The sequence below is a fragment of the Chiloscyllium punctatum genome, chromosome 38, assembly GCF_047496795.1.
Source record: "Chiloscyllium punctatum isolate Juve2018m chromosome 38, sChiPun1.3, whole genome shotgun sequence".
Taxonomy (NCBI): domain Eukaryota; kingdom Metazoa; phylum Chordata; class Chondrichthyes; order Orectolobiformes; family Hemiscylliidae; genus Chiloscyllium; species Chiloscyllium punctatum.
The window spans coordinates 24558274-24578788 of record NC_092776.1 but is presented as its reverse complement, the minus strand read 5'-3'; the positions used below and the strand labels follow the sequence as shown (position 1 = coordinate 24578788).

The window sequence follows — 20515 nt, the reverse complement described above, 5'->3', positions numbered from 1 at the left end:
TCTTCTGGCAATGCTTTTGAAACCTGTGTAAGTGTAATGTAACTGTTATGGTGGAGGACAAGAGGGAACGAGATGATAGTCATTCTCTGGGTGTTGTAGGTCTCAGTCAAAAGTGAAAATATATCTTTGCACAATTGATTTTTGCATTTTGTGCTCATGGCAACAATCTGCAGTGAAGAATAACAAGAAAGATATTAAGGAGCAGCTCAGACTATTAGGAAGTCAGTTTTACACATTTTTCTAATATGTTAATATCTCAACTGTATCTTGAAGACATTCTCATTTTGTTGGCTAGTCCAGCCTTCCTGCTCACCTGTAATCTCCAACGTATTCCTACTCAAAAATGTTAGCACTTTGAGTTCACCCTCTCCTCTTCCATTCTTTGCCCTCCCTCGACATCGAATGTTTCCTCATCCTTCAAGAAAACGAATTTGGAGACTTGGAAACATTTCAAGTGACATCTAACTCCTTTGACCTGATGCATACATTTTAACTGATACTCAGTTGCTCTATTCTACACAACTCTCACTTAGTCCGGTCCCTATTACCATGTGACACTGATCATAGAACACATTTCCAAGACTGGCTTCTCTTCCCATTTGCAAAGTCTCTTTGTTTGGTTGCCATATCAGAGGCCATTGATGCAACATCACATTTCCTGGTTGATCCAGGGAAGTGGTTCATCCTTCTGTGGCATTGCATCCAGCTTCATGTATGGACCTGACACTGCTCACTTCCCCCATGTGATCTCTGAGATAACCAAGAGGGTCTCCTGCTGTCATCCCTGGGGAAGAACAGTTCCCAGTGTTTCCTGATGACCTGGTGGAGAACCTGCAGGGAAGTAAAACTGAACTATGGGGCTGCTCTTTGTCTGTCTGAAGGCATCTTGATGATTGAGGGGTGTGTTGGGTGATAACAATAGGGGTTCAAGAAGGTGAAGTTCCAGATGAAAGTGACAAAGAATGGGGGACAACTGATGGGAGGTTTCAAGGGAGACAGAGGCTAACTCAGCCCAAAATGCTCTGAATGACTTGGGGTCCATCTGGAGAACCTGTCGTTAAGAAGGATGCCTTTTATAGTCCATCAGAGCTATAATTCACTCAGCTGATATCCTGCCCCACAGCGTGATTGTCCTCTGCACACACTTCCAGTTTACACTGTGGGCATTGCAGCTCCTGACAAATGAGCAGAGGCAGCACCCGCTTCTAGTCCCACCACTGGGAGCTGTATTCCTTCTAAAACGTTCAGAGTTTGGACCTGGATAAGCCCGATTCCCATCTAACCCCTAATCTGGATTATACTAGGACCAGTAACATATTGGGCTGCATCAGCAGCTCACTGGCATTTCGAAACCCATGATACCAGACACTATGACTGAGTATATTGGGTGTGTTCAACTTGTATTAATAATACAGGGAGCTGTGCTGATGGTGACATTATAGGCCGACGTGCTTATTATTGTAAGGAATGCTGTTTAAGTCATGGCTTCTCAGTGCTTCACTATAGCTCAGCAAATGAATGTGTCATACAAACCCCTTCAAGTTGGCTCTTTATTCTTAAAGGGATTTCAGCTCAAAAATTGTAAGAAAGATGTCCAGTTTATAGTCGATAGGACGTTCAGCATCAGCTATACAGAAGAGAACAAAACAAATGGATATAGTCTTGTTGAAATGCATCTCATTTTTCTGAAGTGAAAAAGGCATTTTAAAATTCAAATTAGTGTTGAGAGGAAACAACGGAAAAAAGGAAATGGCTGCAATAATGTATAGAAATGATGTATACTTTCAAAATGATGTCTAGTAACTAAATCTGACCTTGCATTTTAAACATTCTTTTCAACCAGAAATCCAGATGATGATGATAAGCCTTGGTGCTTTTTTAAAGAACCAAATGGAAAACTGAAATGGGACTTTTGTGCAATCTCTCAGTGTGACCCTGGTGCGTACAGCTAAAATATTTGTGCTGTTGTATATGGTTGACCACAGCATCGTCATATTGCATGATCTGGCTTTTCAAGGATACCATTTTGTTAAAGATTTCATACTTGGATGAGAGGTGGGTGTCAATGGCATGGATGACATTTGTTGTCTGTGAACTGATTGGCTCTCTGGCCATTTCAGAGAGCAGTTACTTTGCTGTGCATCTGGAATCACATGTAAGGCAGATCGGGTATGAATTGCAGATTTCCTTAATATAGAGGACCTCAGTGAATTGAATTACTTCTTATGGCAATGGTTATTTGAACATCATCAGATTTTTATCGAATTCAAATTTCACCATCTGTCATGACAGGATTTGAATACATGTCCCCAGAATGTTACCTGATTCTGAATTGCTAGTCTACAGAAAGTCTCCACGTAACTTTATAACATCTAGTGACATTACCACTATGTATTATGTAAGACCACTTCTGTATGCAGAGTCTTATTTGGTCATTACAACCAAAATAGATGACAATCATGCTAACCAACAGCGTGAAAGTTATAGACTTGAGGCAAATTTTGTACAGGATCTGAGCCATGGATTGTAGAGTCAGAAAGAGACTGGTGCTGATTTTTTTTTTAACTGGCTGGTTGATCAAACTACTTTCCCATCAGGCATTAGTGAGGTCTCCAATAGACCTCTTAAAATCAAGACTTTGGAGATGGAGGTCTTGCCTTCTGAAAATAGTCAGCCAATGAAGAGCCCAGTCCTCATGTGCATTCTGGGGATGTAGCAAGTCATGAACCTTATGTCTCTAGTTGAAGGTATGACATTTTTTTTTCTGTAGTACTTATTCATGGTCCTGCATTGTCACACTTGGCATTACTGCCTAAGAAAATGAGGGATGTGGATTTGCAGTCTTCCACACTTCAAAAGTTGGCATCGGGTGAAGACACGTACCTGTGGATAGCGAGAGTTGAGTAGGACTAAATGGAAATCTTCTTTCGCAGAAGTACTTATGATGAGGTCCCTCAGCCATGTCATTGTCTTGAGGATACCTCAGTGAGCTTGTGATATAAGCAAACCCAAGTGAGGCTGCAAAGGATTGGAAACACTCATCAAGAAAATTCTAAGATTTGGAATTGTTAGAGATAATCATGTCCAGGATTCCATGTATGGAAAACAATTTCCTAAAAGAGATTATCCTAGCCCCTGAGATGGATCAGCTGAGTTTCTAGATCTCAATCCAGGAATAATAGTTGATTAAAATGAGAAAAATCACTCCAGAAGCTCAAAGGTATCCATGCTAAAGCATTTCCACAGTTGAGCTTCAAAGGATGATAACGGAACAGTCTCTCATATGAAAAGTGCAGGTGGTATAGTTAGAGAGCATGGCCCCAAACAGATTGATCTGACCCTGCCTGACATGTGGAAGTACCCAGAATTCCCTGGTGGGTCTTTTACTAGATGTCCATATGAAAGGTTGTAGCATCACCAAATTTTTATATAGACCAAAAGGACATTGGCAACATTAATGTACAGTGCTGTTTAAAACACTTCATAGAGCAAAACCATTAAGGATATACTTGAGCCAGTCATCAAGGCAGAACAAACAGATCTGTGCTGCAATTTCTTCACTGTGCCTCATAAATAAGCGAACAGATAGTGCCTTAAATACATTGAGTTCTTGGACAATTGTTTGCCTACTTCACCTGAACCACCGACAGGGTGTCAGCAGTAGTCTGGTGTTTCCTTGTGTCCATTCCATTACCAAGTCATTTTGCGTGAGCTGCCTTCACAGTCTCTGGATCCTGGGAGGAATCCTCACAAATTCCATTGCTTCTGATTTTGAAAGTCTGACCATGTGGGGCTTGGAATTTCTACCTTCTAAGATTTTGTCTGCAGTCAGTTTAACTTCAATCGTATGGAGAAAATGTGGAGCTTTTAAAAAATTTCACATTTTTAAGTTTCAAAATTTTAAGTTTTTGGAAAAAAGTAATTAAGGCTTCTTTCTTCCCGCATCATCTTAACTTTGTTTGGAATGCCTTTCTCAAACTCTCCTCTTAAATTTCTCAGTTTTAATGAAAAGAACCCCAATTTTCCTTTGGTCCTTCTTCATAACAAGCAACTCTTACATAGCTTTCCAATGGTCCTAACATCCTTCATGAAAGACAACATGAAAATTGAACACTGTCAGGTAAAGCTTCTGCACTAGACTCAATCAGAAGAACATCCAATGGGTGGTTGAAGTTTGTTGGTTCATGTTAATTTGCATAAATACAAGTGTAAAATTATCCATAACCCAACACAGACAGCATAAGAGAACACAAATTTTTTTCTTTCCATTCTTAGTTATTTTTCATGTGCTTCAGACTGGTAACTTGGTGCAATTTTATTAATGTTCTTAACATCAAAAATAAGTATAGTTCATAAAGGGATGCAGTTCTAATGACAATGACTTTAAAGGGACTATACCAAAACTCTTACCAATATACTTGGTGTATACCCCACCATGGCACCTACATCAGTGAAGTCATACATAATAATAATAAAAAAGGCAAAGTTCATCACTGTTCAGTTAATGGCTCCTGCGGTTAGGGAAAGCCAGTTAAGGAATGATGGAATACCCTGAAGATGCAGCCAGACGTGACCACCTCAGTGGCCTCTGGAATACTAGGCTGGAAGCCTCCACCGAAGAAGCCTACTATACCGGGTTAAAATTGCCTCTGCTGGATGAGGCTGCCTGCCTGGCCATTGGACTACCTGGGTGCAAAAGATGAAGAAGGCCTCCATACAGGAATGAGACCTCCATACCAGAACGAGACTGCCACACTGGGATGAGATTGTCACACTAGCAGAACACCATGCCGAGCCAAGACAGCCTTTCTCCTCCTTCCAAAACCCGGGCCTAGCTGTGGACCTGGAGCCTTCGAAGCCTGTGAGCCCGGGCTGGGTGAACCAGCCCCGGACCTGTTTCTCACTCACTGGGAGACCTCAGGCTGGCTCGTCCTGGCACTGCTGCTGCCGGAGGCCTCCTCCTTCACCCAACACCTTCCAGGCTTAAGAAAAAAGAAAACGAACAGAAGAGGTAAAGAAAAGAGCAAAATTAAAAAGAATTTTAAAAAAGGAAGAAAGCCAACACAAGTGGACAAGTCCCAAGCTCAGCTCCCCCCACCTTGCTCTGTCGTCATCTTGAAGAAACGATTTCTCAGTAAACCAAAATTTTAATGCTATGAAAAATTGTTGAAAGCATAAATACTAGCTCCTGTGCAGCTAAGAAAATGAATACAGTTTGAATAGCCTTTTAGTAACTGGGGATTTGCAGTCATTTTTTGGGTAGGCCTTAACTCAGACACATTGAAACATAAACCAGCTAAAGTACTAATGTGTGCTTACACTAAAGTTGAACATGGTGCAATACAAAAGACACTCGTGTATCTTAGACGCAATGTAACTAACTATGAAGTAATGTGAATAAAACTATTTACTGATTAAGAAGGTTGAGCCAAATCTGCCTGGTACATCCTATGGACATTCTTCTTCACCTGATACCATAGTCAAGACTAATATCACCAAAGAGGCTTGGTGCTAATTAATCAATTTAAAACATTCCTGATCATATCAAACATTTAACAGTTTTGGTGTAACTCACCCAAATTCTAATTCTATTATACTGCTTCAGACAAATGTCTTGAAATGAATGCAAACTTCTCCGCAGTGATTTGCTCAGGTGATGTTCTTTGCTGACAGAAACAATAAGTTTTATTCCATTTCTTTTTATTTTTCAGGTTATGGTATGGTATAGGAACGGAACCTCTTAGACAATAACCTAAAATATTTTGTGTTCTGTTGTAGGAACCACTGCAGCACCTGAACCAGAGACTGTGCCAACATCTATGATCCCGACTTCTTTTGAAAGTTGTGGAAAAGTAGGATTGAGAAGAAATTTAAGCCGCATCTATGGTGGGCAGAAGACAGCTCGTGGCAGGCACCCTTGGCAGGTATCTGTGCAACTAAAAATTGCACTGAGTATTTATGATGCAGGACACCAATGTGGAGGAACCTTAATTGCGCCCTGTTGGGTTCTTACTGCAGCTCACTGCTTAGAAGCAAGGTATGAACTTAGGAACAAACAACATTGCTTTAGTCTAACCTGGAAGAGATAGATTTTGATGGAAATAATATGGATTATGGTTAACCATTGAAAATATTATTATTTGGATAAAATGCATTAATAAAGAGTTTTTGAACACTTCCAGACTTTAAAGGAGGCGATCTTTTCCATAACCATGGCTTGCAATTTTTATTTCCAGTTTGAGGCAAAAACAATTGGATCATCATGAAAACTTCTGCAACTGTGAATGCATAAGCAATTTTGAAAGTCACCGTTCAATATGAAAGTGTAATAAAGTGTAGCAGAACAAATTTGGTGAAGCTATCTGAAATGAAGAAGCAATCATTATCTGATACTGAATTATGAAACAAAAAGACATAGAAAATAGATTCAACATTATCATGGCTGATCATCTATCTCAATACTATACTAGCGCACTCTCCCAGAACCCCTTGATACCCTTGGCTTCTAGAAATTTATCTGTTTATTTCTTGAATGTGTTCAGTGACTTCACATCCAAAGTTCTCTGTGGTATTGAACTTCACAGGACCACCACTCTCTGAGGGAAGAACTTTCTCCTTATCTCGGTCTGAAATGTCATTTTCTGTGACCACAATTCCTTGTTCTAGTACCTCCAGTCCAGAGAAACATCATCCCTACATCCAGTCTGTCGAGCCTTGTCAGAATTTTTCATATTTCAATGAAATCCCTCATTCTTCTAAACTCTAGTAAATGCAGACCCGATCTCTTTTTGAATGACAAATCTGCCTCCGCAAGAATCAGTGTTGTGAACCTTCACTACCTCCACATCCAGTATAATTCTCCCTCAGCAAAAGGGCTAAACTCCACACAATATTCCTGCTGTGATCTCATCAACCTGTACAGCTACATAAATTGTCCTTGTCCAGTACTCGAACCCTCTTGCAATGAAAGCTGACATGTTACTTACCTTCCTAACTGTTTGTTGCACGTGTGCTTTCTTTTAATGATCAGTGTACAAAGACACAAAGGTCCTTGTGCATATCAACAGTTTCCAGTCTATCACTATTTAAGTAATACTCTGCCATAGAATCATAGAGATGCACAGCAAGGAAACACATCTTTCGGTCCTTCACGTCCATGCCAACCAGATATACTAAATTAATCTAGTCCCATTTGCCAGCACTTGGGCCATATCTCTCCAAACCCTTCCTATTCATGTACCCATCCAGATGCCTTTTAAATGCTGTAATTGTACCAGCCTCCACCATTTCCTCTGGCAGCACATTTCAAACATGCACCACCCTCTGTGTTAAAAAGTTGCTCCTTAGGTCTCATATCTTTCCCCACTCACCCTCAACCTATGCCCTCCAGTTCTGGACTCCCCCAACCCAGGGAAAAAAAACTTGCCTATTTATCCTATCTCTGCCCCTCATGATTTTATAAACGTCTATAAGGTCACCCCTCAGCCTCCGACGCTCCAGGGAGAATAGCCCCAGCCTATTCAACCTCTCCCTATAGCTCAAATCCTCCAACCCTGGCAACATCCTTGCAAATCTTTTCTGAACCCTTCACAAGTTTCACAATATCCATTCTGTTTTTCCTATCAAAGTCAGTAATTTTACATTTATCTATGTTGTTCAGTATCTGCCATCCATTTGCCTATGAACTCAACTTGTCTTAATTGTCCTGAAGTCTCTTTGTGTCTTCCTCACTTCTCATAAAGGCCCGAGTTGTGACATCAGCAACCTCGAAAATATTATATTTGATTGTGTGGAGTTCATCTTAGCAATCCTTCCCTGAACTGCCTTCAATGAAACAATGTTTTTCCCTAAGTAAGGGGATTGATATACATTGTGATTCGCTGTGACCCATGCACTAATCCTGGCATTGTCCAATTTACCACCATCTTTCACTCCAGAAATAAACCATTTATTCCTACTCTGTCTTTTCTATTTGCAACCAATTCTCAATCCATGCCAATAAGTTACCATTAAATCCAATGTGCTTTTATTTTGAATAATAACCTCTAATTTGAACTTCACCAAATGCTTTCTGAAAATTCAAATATACCACATTCATTGATTCTCCCTCATCGTTTCTAGTTGTTACATCACTAAAATAATCCAATAGGTTTATCAGACGTCTTTTCCCTTTCATAAATCCATGTTGACTTTGAGTAATCCTGCTGGTACTTTCTAAGTGCCCTGTTATCACACCCTTTTTAATAAATTATAGCACTTTTCCCTGTTCACCATTACTACTTCTGTTCAGACAATAAGGGTCCCACATTTGTCTTCAATAATATTGTTCTGTTTAAATTTTTGCAGAAACTCTTGCAAACTCTTACATTGCTTGCAAGTTTACTCTCATACTCTACCCTTCTCAATCAATGTCTTGGACATCCTTTGATTCATTCTAAACTGCTGCCAATTCTTAGGCTAGCTCCCTTTTCTATCAACTTTTCTTGGTTTCTCTTTGGACCTAATATAATATATAATTTGTTCTGTTAACCACGGTTGAGCCATATTTCCTGTTGGATTCTTCTGCCTGATAGAAAGGTAAACCTGTTGCAATGTATTCATTCATTCCTTAAACATTAACAATTATTATACATTGTTTTCTCAAAATTGCCACGGTACTTTATTTGCTGATTCAGCACTGCTAAGGCTTGAATAAGGCCATACATGAGTTCATTTCATTTGGTTAATAAAGTCTGCAGTAATAGACTGTTGCATTACTTTCAGCTTCTTGTTATGTAAAGTTTGCAAATGCTAACCTCTCGAGTTGCTTATCAACCTTATCAGATAATATTAAATGAGTCTGAGCTCAAAAGTGAGCAGTTGACTGGATAAGGCATAGAATATTATGTTAATGTTATTCCTTACGTGCTCCCCCCGAAACAGATCATTGGCTCATTCTCTTTTGATGCTTCATAATGAAATGTTAATGGTTTTGTTAAAAGTTGGCAAATGGAGTATAGTGTAAGAAAATGTAAAGTTGTTTGTTTTGTAAGGGAGAACAGAGTGTTATTTAAATGGAGGAAAACACAAAGGGGGTTCTTGTGCACAAATCACAGAAAGCTAGCAGACAGGCGCAGCAGGTAGTCAGGAAGCCTAATGAAATGTTGACCCTTATTTCAAGTGAGTCACAGTATAAGAGTAGGGACAGTTTACTGCAACTGTACAAGGTGCTGGTGAGACAATATCTAGAGCACTAGAGTTTTGGTCCCCTTACTTAAGGAAAAACATTGTTTCATTGAAGACAGTTCAGGGAAGGATTGCTAGGATGACCTCCTGTATTGAGGGATTGGCTTACGAGCAAAGGCTAAACAGATTGGGACTCTACTCACTGAAGTCTAGTAGAATGATAGGTGATCCCATTGAAACATAAAGAGGCTTGACGGGGTAAATGCTGAGAGGATGTTCCCCCTCATGGGAGAGTCTAGGACCAGAGGCCATAGTCTCAGAATAAAGGGGTGCCAATTTAAGACTGAGTTGAGAAGGAATTTCTTCTCTCAGAGGGTTGAGAGTCTTTAGAACTTTTTGCCCCAGAGAGCTGTGAGGACACAGTCCTTGTGTATATTATGGCTGAGATAGATTCTTGACTAGTAGCTAAATCAAGAGTTACAGGGAAAATGTGGAAAGTGAATGTGAGGAATGTGTAATCAGACATGAACCTATTGAATACACAGTAGGCTTGAGGGGACAAACAACCTACTCTGGTTCCTATTTCTTATGGTCTTGGGGCTTGTTGTTGCCTTCCACTCTCAGAGCCAAGAAATACAGGCAGGGTCAAAATCCACCTCAACCAGAACAGGATTCAAATCTGCATCATTAGCCTTGATCTGAACTATACTCTGGCCTGTTGAACTTACAATTTATGGAACACCAGTGGTGTTCTGGACCCTCTGCTCTTTGTGATTTTTACAAATGACTTGGATGAGGAAGTGGAAGAGTGGGTTAGTAAGTTTGCCAATGACATGAACGTTGGTGGAGTTGTGGATAGTGTGGAGGGCTGTTGTAGGTTGCACTGACATTAGGACATTGACAGGATGCACAGCTGGGCTGAGAAGTGGCAGATGAAGTTCAACCAGGGAAAATTAGAAGTGATTCATTTTAGAAGGTTAAATTTGAATTTAGATTACAGGATTAAAGGCAGGATTCTTGGCAGTGTGGAAGAATAGAGGGATCTTGCAGTCCATGTCCATAAATCTCTCAAAGTTGCCACCCATGTTGATAGGGTTGTTAAGAAGGCATATGGTATGTTTGCTTTCATTAGCGGGGGAATTTACTTTAAGAGCTGCAAGATTATGCTGCAGCGCTATAAAGCCCTGAGGGTGCAGAAGAAATTTACCAGGATGCTGCCTGTACTAGAGGACATGTCTTATGAAGAAAGATTGAGGGAGCTAGGGCTTTTCTCATTGGAGTGAAGAAGGATGAGAGGTGACTTGATGGAGGTGTACAAGATGATAAGAGGCATAGATAGACTGGATAGCCAGAGACCTTTTCTCAGGGTCGAAATGGCTATCACAAGGGGGCATAATTGTAAGGTGATCGGAGGAAGGTTTAGGGGAAATGTCAGAGGTAGGTTCTTTCTACAGAGGATGATGAGTGTCTACAGTGGTGGTAGAGTCAAATACATTAGGGACGTTTAAGCGATTCTTGGATAGGCACATAGATGATAGTACAATGAAGGGTATGTAGTTTGGTCTGATCTTAGAGTAGGTTAAAAGGTTGGCGCAGCATCGAGGGCCAAAGGGCTTGTACTGTACTGTTCTATGTTCTATGTTCCATAGCACATCTCCATGAAAATGGACTCCTTTGGCTATAAATTCTGTCAGCATGATCTTAATCTTCACAATCACCCGATGAAGGAGCAGCACTCCAAAAGCTTGTGCTTTCCAAATAAACCTGTTGGACTGTAACCTGATATTGTGTGATTTTTAACTTTGCCAACCCAGTGCAACACCGGCACTTCCAAGTTATGTTCCATATGGTTATTAAAAACCAGTGTCTACTAAAATAAATAAAAAATAATTTTTTTTAAAAAGTGATACGAAATAAAATATATAGAAATTAAGTAACATAGATAGTAAGTGTAAAAATTGACTTTTTAATATTTCAGTAGTGCTATTGTTTTAAAAGTATCCATTTTACTTGTTAAAGGCATTAAGATTTGTTAATTATCTGCCAGTACAAACCTGTGTTTATTATCGGTAGCTCTGCATATGACTGTACAGTGGGATTTAATCACTATGTTGACTTTTTATCAGAATCTAATTATTTTTATCACTCCAATGACTTGTAGCACTCAAGCCAAGCACTATCAGGTACTACTTGGGAAACACAATATAGATCAAACAGAACTAAATGAACAAAAGTTCAACGTTGAGCAAATAATTGTGCATCCAAACTATGAAGAAACTGAAAATGCCTTGTTCAGTGACATTGGTGAGGAAACTATTTGCTTAATCAGCTCGTAAGTTGCAAGTTTAAAATCATAGCGATTACTGGTTGACTGGTTCCATATTGGTAAGAAAGACTTCCAGAAAAATAATGGAGTTTTCTTTATTTACTTGTTTAATGCAATGCCAAAGTAACTCCATGGATAATACCATGTGCAGAAGCGCACACTTTGAAGAAACGAGTAGCAGCTTTATCTTGCAAATTTATGTTATATTGCAAATTTGTAATCCTGCTGCCAAACTTTGAAAGTCAGGCATATACTCCTTCTAATTTTCCATCTGAGACAAACTTAATTCCCAAGTTGATTACCTCAGAAAGCAAAGTTCCAGTCAGGGAGATAGGTTCACTAAACAATTCTCGATGTTATTAGTGATCTTCACAATAGTTGTTTGGTTATTTTCATGAATCTGCTTTGATTTACTACCTTTAAAATCATTTTGCCTGTTTCAGAACAAAGGAACATAAACCTTGGAGCTGGTTTAGGTTATTTGGCCCTATCATAGTTGATCCAGTCACAGTCACACCTTTCCGTTTGCACACATAGTCTTTGACTCCCTTGTCTATCAAACATTCAGTTAAGTCTGCCTAGAATAAATTCAATGATACACCTTCACTATTTTCTGGAGAACAGAATTCACAAACAAAGTCTCAGAGATGCAAGTATTATCTTCATTTTAAAAAGGAGGCCACTTATTTTTAAATTGTATCCACTAGTTCTAGAATCCTCCACAAGAGGAAACATCTGCCCTTGAGCCATTCTATCAAGGCCTCTCAGGAATTTTTGGTTTCAAAATATAATTTCAAAATTAAGATCAGCGATAGTATCCCAGTTGATCTGGATGTTGTGTAATGGATTTGAAAGACTTTTTGCTAAAAAGAGCAAACCTATCCTAAGTTATTTATGACTTTATGCATGGAAATCTTAAAATAATTCATTACTTGTATTTCAGCCTTAATGAAATTACAAAGTGTTGGAGGAGAGTGCAGCAAGGAAACAAAATATGTCCGAGCAGCATGTTTGCCAGATGTTGAGTTACCTCTCAACTCAGAATGCTATATTTCAGGATGGGGTGTAACTAAAGCAGGTTAGCAAATGCATTATGTTAATTTTATTTTTTTTATTGAAAAGCTAAATTTCTGTGCCAAGAACTTAATACTCATGCATTTTGTTCTTTTCAGGGAACGGATCAAAATATTTATTGGATGCATCTGTGAAACTAATCTCTCAACGAATTTGCAATAGACCAATATCTTATGATGGTGTCATTGATAACACCATGATCTGTGCAGGAAATCTAGAAGGAGGTGTAGATAGTTGCCAGGTTGGTCTCATACTTAATTCCTGAGATGATTGCTCTGATAATTGTTAAGGAATTCTCATTATTAAGGGGTATGTTTCCACATTGTTGATAATGAAAGCACTTGGAAACTTGGCTTCCCAATGTGAAATCTACACTCTAGAATGGACAGCACAGAGTCCAACTTCGCCACCATACTAGCATTCTTTCATTTTCAATAAGCCATATTCTGAAAACAAAAACTTGAATAAAATGTCTTCACCTTGGTAGAGACAAATGTTTGCAAAATTATTGCTCACACTATGAGGGTATAGATTGGTTACCAGTACCTGCTCCATAAAGTGGAAGGTATTGCAAATCTAGTGTGTATCCAGCTTCTGATCACATTCTGAAGGGAAATGCCTTTGTATCTAAACCCTAGTTTTACTGTGTTCCAACTATTTATAATTTCATCGCAGATTCTGGTGCTGGATGACACTTTTATCCCAGTTTTATTTATGATAATCAGCTAGATATGTGTAGTGCTGTATTTACATTTCTACATTTCTAATACTTAATAACGTAAATAGAATATCAGCACTTGTCAATGCATCGTTAGCTTTATTCTGACAGTTATAAATTATATGAGGCAGTTCAGAGTGCTGGGCAATATATGGTTTTCCTGTTTCCAGCAGGAACCTAGAATTCCCAGTTCAAGTCTGCCACCAAAGTAGTTCTGATCCAGACATTAGCAGGAATTATCTTCATCTTCATGGTGTTATGACCCTGAATGATGAAATGCAACTGGAACCCCAGGTTTATAACTAATTCCTTGTCAGAATACTGGAATGATATTCACCATCTTCCAATTACCCAACAGACTTGAGCCTCCAAAGATTATCGAAAAAAAATGTCTGTGATTTCTGCTTTCAATTCCTTGTAGATTTCAGGATATATGCTATTTCACCCAGGGGCTTTATGGATATTTCATTCTTCCAATTTCTCTGTAATGGATCTTTACTAACTTCGCTGGGCCCCTTTCATTCAAACTGCAATTTGCTTACAGTACTCATTTGTGAAAATTGATGTGAACAATCCATTCAATATGTTTCCACATCCTAATCATCTCTAATAGTTTTAGCTAATTTATCTTTTAATGGACATATCTGTTCTCTGACCTTCTCTCTGCTACTAACATAGTTAAAGAATATTTTTTGAGTGGCTCTGGCTGAACTTCCATTTGTGTTTTCCTTTTTCTTACACTTTCTCATACTTTCTTCTGCTTCCCTTGGATGCTTTTGTGTTTATCATGTGTATTTGATTGTATTAAGGTAAAGTTGTGTGATTGTTAGGTTCAACCTAATTTATGAACTCCATCTCAAGGTTATGTATGGTTCCTTTTATACATTACAACATCATTTGGCTCTTCCTCTCACTTTGTTGTGTACTTCAATTGACCACGTTTCTTCCTATTTGACTTTTAGCATTATTTTCATTTCATTTTCGACAGGACATTTTCTCAGCTCCCAAATCCGCCCTTCTAACCTCCTTGAGCAGCACAATTTTAGTGGTTTATTAACCTCCAACACGAAATTCAACATGGCTTTTGTGCATGTTCTGAAACCTTCTCTGGCTGCCTTCTTGCAATTTTAGCCACCCTTCTGTGTCTGACATTGACACACTGATGTTGAAGCTCCCATAGGTGATTGGTGCAAATATGACTAATAAAACTAATTTCTAAAGGTCAAATATTCTAGACCTAATTCGGAAACATGTTAAATTGAGAGTGTTGGAAGAGAAAGCCAGCTGTTGAATAAATGCCTCTGCTTCTGACCAATTTGATACATGTCTTTGGTTTCAGAGACAGACTCCTTTCACTGAGAACACTGCAACTCTTCTATACACTGCTATTGTCACTTTTTAGTTGACCTCATTAAAGATGTCTCTTTTCTTTTCTATCTCAGTACTTTATGCAATGTAGTTCAATCGGAAGATTAAAGGATTCATAAGTCCCAAATCTGCCTTGAGTAATCTGTTTTCAGCCAAAGGATTTTGAAGTGTGGAAGCAAGTCTCAGTGCCCCAGGGCCAGGAAATGGGGTGGGAGAATTCAAACATAACATGAGATTTAATCACATGGACAGTCCATTGATCATGAAACAAAAGGTTCTTATTCCACTGACAGCAGGTTATTACAAACATGAAGGAAAAATTAGGTTAGCACAAAAGAGGCAGTATTTACACGGCACAAGCCTATGGTTTACATTTGGTTGAGAAAAGTCTTTGTCTCCTCCATCCCATAAGGCTTCTTTCACCCAAAGAATCGTATAATCCCTACAGTGTGGAAACAGGCCCTTCGGCCCAACAAGTCCGCACTGACCCTCCGAAGAGTAACCAACCCAGATCCATTGCTCTACACTATTATTCTACATTTACACCAACTAATGCACCTAACCTATATGTCCCTGAATACTATGGCCAATTTACCTAACCTGCACAACTTTGGATTGTGGGAGGAAACCAGAGCACCCTGAGGAAACCCACGCAGACATGGGGAGAATGTGCAAACTCCACACAGATAGTTGCGCAAGGCCGGAATTGAACCTGGGTGCCTGGTGCTGTGAGGCAGCAGTGCTAACCACTGAGCCACCCATTCCTCCACAGGGAGTCTGTTCAGCTGTCCCAGTTGTCATACCAGTGTCCTCAAATAAAGGCACAATATGCACATATTCTCTGCAACAAACACTGGAGAAACTCAGCAGGTCTGGCAGCATCCACAGAGAACAAAACAGAGCTAATGGTTCAAGTTTGGTATAACTTTTTTTCGGAATGACAACTCTTTTGAAGACGAATTATACATGACTTGAATCATTAACTCTGATTGTCTTTCCACTGAGGCTGCTGGGCCTGCTGAATTTCTCCAACATTCTCTGTATTTGTGCCAGGACCCTCCTTCACTACCACCCCCTGCTGCTGGAGGTCCCAGCAAAAGTGCTTGAACGACTCTCTTTCCCTCACCATTTCTAGCTGATATTTAAGACTCCATTACACAAGGTGCCCCCTGAATTATTTCCCAGTGTCTCTCTGTGCGTATTAGTGGACAAATGCAAAGTTTCAGCCTTTCACATTCACATCAACATAGCTGCCGTGCAATGTGATATGTAGCATATTGTTGCTGTTTGCTCAACTTGTGGTCTTGTGGCACAGTGTAATGTCCCTACTTCTGAGGTAGGAGGCCTAGGTTCAAGTCTCACCTACTCTAGAGTTTTGGCTGGACAGGTTGATTAAAAGTTTTTTTGTACCTGCTGACACCCAATTCCGAGACAAATGCAGGAAAAATGGCCACTTGAGCAAGAAAGCAGATAGTTGCTGGCTCCAGTGGAACTGCATCCCAGCAGGACTCAGAGGCAATGATAGCAGAGGGAGGGGGGAAACAGGAAGCAACAAATGAAACAATTTAACCCAATGCTGTCAATTTTGCTACAGGGTGATTCTGGAGGACCACTGACTTGTGTGAAAGATGGACTTTACCAGATCTATGGCGTAGTGAGCTGGGGCGATCGCTGTGGGGTGAAAGATAAACCAGGTGTTTATGCCCGTGTCACCAACTTCCTCAGCTGGATTCAAGGAATAATATACTAATGACTAATTTTACAATGTGAAACTTAAGTTCAACGTGCTTAACATTCATCCACACAATTCAGAGGAAGGAGTTAAATAATTCTCAAGTAAAATGTCTACAGGTTGTGTTACTTAACCTGGATTTTAATTGTTTAAAACTTACTATTGCTTAAGTACATTAAATGCATTGTATATCTCACAAAACATTGTTCATAAGCAGGGAGGTATGACATAAAAGCATCTCAGTAGGTAATTGGTGATAATAATTCAAAAGTGAAAATAGTAAAACTTCCCACTTACATAAGACAGAGGATGAGATAAAAGAAAAATGTACACTTTACTCCATGCTAATTTTGAAAGGGCAAAGAAGTTGGTTATTATATTTTTAATAAACTGAAGTGCATTAATTGTCTTTCCATTTATTCTTTGTGTCCTACAGCATATAGAACATAATTTCAACTTGCGCTTCTCAATTCAACACTTGTAAACAACTTACTACAGGAGAATCCATAAAAAAGTTTAAATTACTACCGTAATGTTATTTTATATACAGAATGCTCATAACAAATCCCCCTTTCAGCTATTTCAACATTGCTGTTAATTATTGAGGTGAACAACGCATGCCCACCAAAATAATGGGGAGTGGATTTTGTAATAAAAGTTTACTAAGTACTCATATAACAATCACGAAGTATAATCTCAACATTATTTTTGAGAATGATCAACTTGCAGCTTTAGTTTCACAGGTTCTGAACTGAAATACGTTGATGTAATGGTAGAGAGACTGCTGTTAAAATTGACAGCAACTTTTGGAATCCACAATTGCATAGGTAAGCATGGAAATATAGACATTCTGTCAGTAATGAACTGCTCACTCATTAAGTATTTTGTTGTCAGTCTATGCCAATGCAATAATCACAAAATCAGTGATTTAAAATGAAGTTTGATTTTATATACACTTTGGCCACAGTAAATACCCTTGAAAAATTCAAGGCTTGTTGAATAGGGTGTAACTGAGTTATTAATGATGTGCTAAGCCATAACCTATTGTTGAACAACCTCTCCAGCCCTGAAAAATTGATTTTACAAGTACAGATTGTCATTGCCTCCGAATGACATGAAGACATTCATCAATGCATCAATGACTAAATTGTCTTTCAACAGACTCGTGAAAATGCACGTTTCATCAATGCGAATTCACTTTACCATGATTGACGAATTGGGGATACTGCTTCTACAATGCAAATTTTTAAAATGTGCATTGGCTGTAATGCAATTACATTAGAAACAAAGCTTAAAGTGTTAGCAAAGTGTGATTTTTCTATAATGTAGGGTTGCACAAGAACACAACCATCTCTTTATAGAAGAACTAACTGTAGTATCCTTTTTAGAAGTTCCTTAATAATGTTCAGCTACTAGCTTAATCCTATATGTGTTGCTCAATTTTCCATAAAATTATTAAAAAAACAAAATTGTAATCCATGTTTTTTAGTTCCATATTTGTTATCAATGAAAATTATTCAAGTGGTTCGCTGGTCAATCTACTTCATGTCTTCACTATGCATTCCCCGTAGATGATGATAAATGTAAAGATACTAAGCAATGAGGAAGTTGAGGCTGTAAATCTGGTTAAAATCAGTAGACAGGTTTTTTTAAAACAGTTTGTGCTATGTCTTCTCTATTGACTAAAATCCCATCCATAGTACTTTTAATTAATTATAAAAGACATAACTTCTTATTTAAATAAAAGGAATTAATATGATTAAATCAATGTAAGTGAAATGCACTTGTTGGTCTGAAACATCTCGAAAATGTTCCTGAAGTCATTTCCAGCTGTGATTACAGTATTACCCCTTATGTATCCAGATGACTACAATAGTCTCTAGTTAATGTTGTATGAAGTAATAGTTCTGAAATGATTAATGCTAGAGATTGACATTAAGCTCCACTCAATCTGGTGATACCATAGGGATTCGGGGAGAGTGAAAGGCAGAATATTTTAGAATCTTGAGAAGGGTTAGACCTCTTATTGTAGTGCTGCCAGTGCTCTTTGTCCAATAGCTTCTTACTAATATAACTTGTACCTGATTGCTATTATACAATAAACTATACTTTGTTTAAGACAAGAGTTCTTTCTCATTAAGCTACCTGTTGGTTCTCTCCTTCCACTTTAGACCAAGTATGCCTTGGTACCAATGAGGACAGGGGATGGTGGCAGCAAACTACCCAAGCACATGTTGGCACTGGTTGGCATCACATGCTCACTTGTGACTTGGTGTCAGCAGTGGTAATTTAAGATTTGATCTAGCTGCACAATTATAATAGTCATCTTTTCTAGTTACCAAAATTTTGATCATTTATTTTGATAACCACATCACTTTTGATTTCTTTCATGTTTCTCTTGTCTTGCTTCCTGAGAATCAGAAATGACAAGTCAGCCCTGCACAATAGGGATTATTAATGTTTAACTTGGTGTCAAAGGATGATATGAGTGAAGGTTGAGATACTGACTGTGTGTATTGCTTTGTTAGATGCTTCAAGACTGCAACTACTGAGACTAAATTGTCTTTCAACAGACTCGTGAAAAGTTCTTACATTTTCTCAGCAGTGAACTCAGAGGGCATCGAAACTGTCACTTACCATTACTGTACTCAAAAGCAACCTGAATTAATGGCTGTCATTGTTATTAAACTGATAAAACAACAAAGTTTTAAGCTTGTCAGGATTGCAACAATTTTCCACTCACTCTTCTGAGCTCATTACTTTAATGTCTTAGTTATAAATGAATTTTTAAAAAGTAATTAATTTAATCAATTATTGCCTTTTATCTATGGGCTATCACAGAATGCTCTGATGTAACAGTTAGTGTCTTGATTAAACCTACCCAATACAAATGACCTTTTAAAGGTAGGTACTTTGAGAAATAGTAACTGAGTTCTGGTTGGGTCATAGACACAGAGAACAACTGGAAACACAAAGCCAGCATTTCACATCTAATTGCTGGTGCAAATGGATAAAATCGTCTTAACATTAATCTGAGAAAGCAAATTTAGATGGTGATTTAAAATTGCTACCTGAAAAGGGTCTCTCGATTAGACTCTAAGAACTCTTGGATGAGCTGGTACATTTAGCAGCCCATGGCAACCTTTTGTAGCCAATCCTGTTTCCAGCAGTTCTGTCACTCCTTGTGTCATTAGCACTTGATTGTTGCGGTCAAGGGAATTGAAATGTTTCAGCATTATATCTCCTCCACTTAACAGAAATTTATGCACAGCACACCAATCGTGATTAGCTTTGCTTTGAAGTTGCTTGCATAATTATGTAGCAATGGGTGCAGGAAATATTAAATGCCAGTACTGCCTTTAATGAAGATCAAACAAACTGGCACTCACGTAGAAATTATTAATCGAGCACCATGGAAGCAGAGCACACATTCCAGTTTGGAGAGCAGAAGCTTGATTCTTTTCTTGCGCTGCTCTATCAGTAGCTGTGCACAGTTCCAAATGCTTTTTAAGTCATAACCTGCAAACATACTCACTCTCCCTGTTCATACACTGCTGAGAGCCCTAAGCTTCACACAGTTCTTGCAGTAGTTGCTCAAGTGCTTAGATATTAAAGGATCTTACTGTTTAAATCTGGTCAATGACACTTCTAAAACAGTTTTGTGTGTTTCATCCTGTTTGGAAGCAATCCACACCTGTCTGGGGTGATTCTTATTATCTCTTTGCCTGTTTTACGGATTGTCAACATCATGCAAGATTAAATATCATCTGCTTGTGGATTAAGTCTACTGTGTCAGTTTCTTTTATGTTTCAGTTTTTAGTACTCATGCAGTCAGGCAAGCTGCAATAATGAAGACTGCTTAGGCACAGGCTTTTTAAATAGTCTATCAGAGACTAACTGCTCAGCATCCTGGTCTGTATATTACTTTTGCTGCTGCCCTTGCACATTGAACTTTGCCATTAATTTTGTACCTTGCTACCTTTTATTGGGTCAATTAGGCATGAATCAAATACAAACTCCTTGCAATGAGTACCTACAGTTTTAGTTATGTCTTATCTCTTGAACATCGGTATATGACTCCTTCAGCATTTCACATGAACAGGGACTGATGCAGTCAGAATGTCACTGGACA

General features: G+C 38.7%; 1 protein-coding gene across 3 annotated transcripts in view; it reads left to right on the top strand.

The window, feature by feature from the left end:
- The window catches only part of LOC140463453 (hyaluronan-binding protein 2-like), a 51870-nt gene extending 31709 nt beyond the window's left edge, over window positions 1-20161 (top strand). For 2 of the 3 annotated variants that reach the window (XR_011954682.1, XR_011954681.1), the window contains exons 8-14: window positions 1844-1938; window positions 5779-6037; window positions 11327-11469; window positions 12435-12569; window positions 12664-12806; window positions 16246-17210; window positions 18912-20161. Coding sequence is in view for 1 of the 3 variants with exons in the window: in XM_072557390.1 (XP_072413491.1) it covers window positions 1844-1938; window positions 5779-6037; window positions 11327-11469; window positions 12435-12569; window positions 12664-12806; window positions 16246-16401 (931 nt within the window). In the remaining 2 variants the exon portion in view is untranslated. Of the gene's footprint in view, window positions 1-1843; window positions 1939-5778; window positions 6038-11326; window positions 11470-12434; window positions 12570-12663; window positions 12807-16245; window positions 17859-18911 lie in introns of those variants that run through there. The other variant, XM_072557390.1, reaches the window with a different exon arrangement.
- Window positions 20162-20515: the final 354 nt, after the last annotated feature.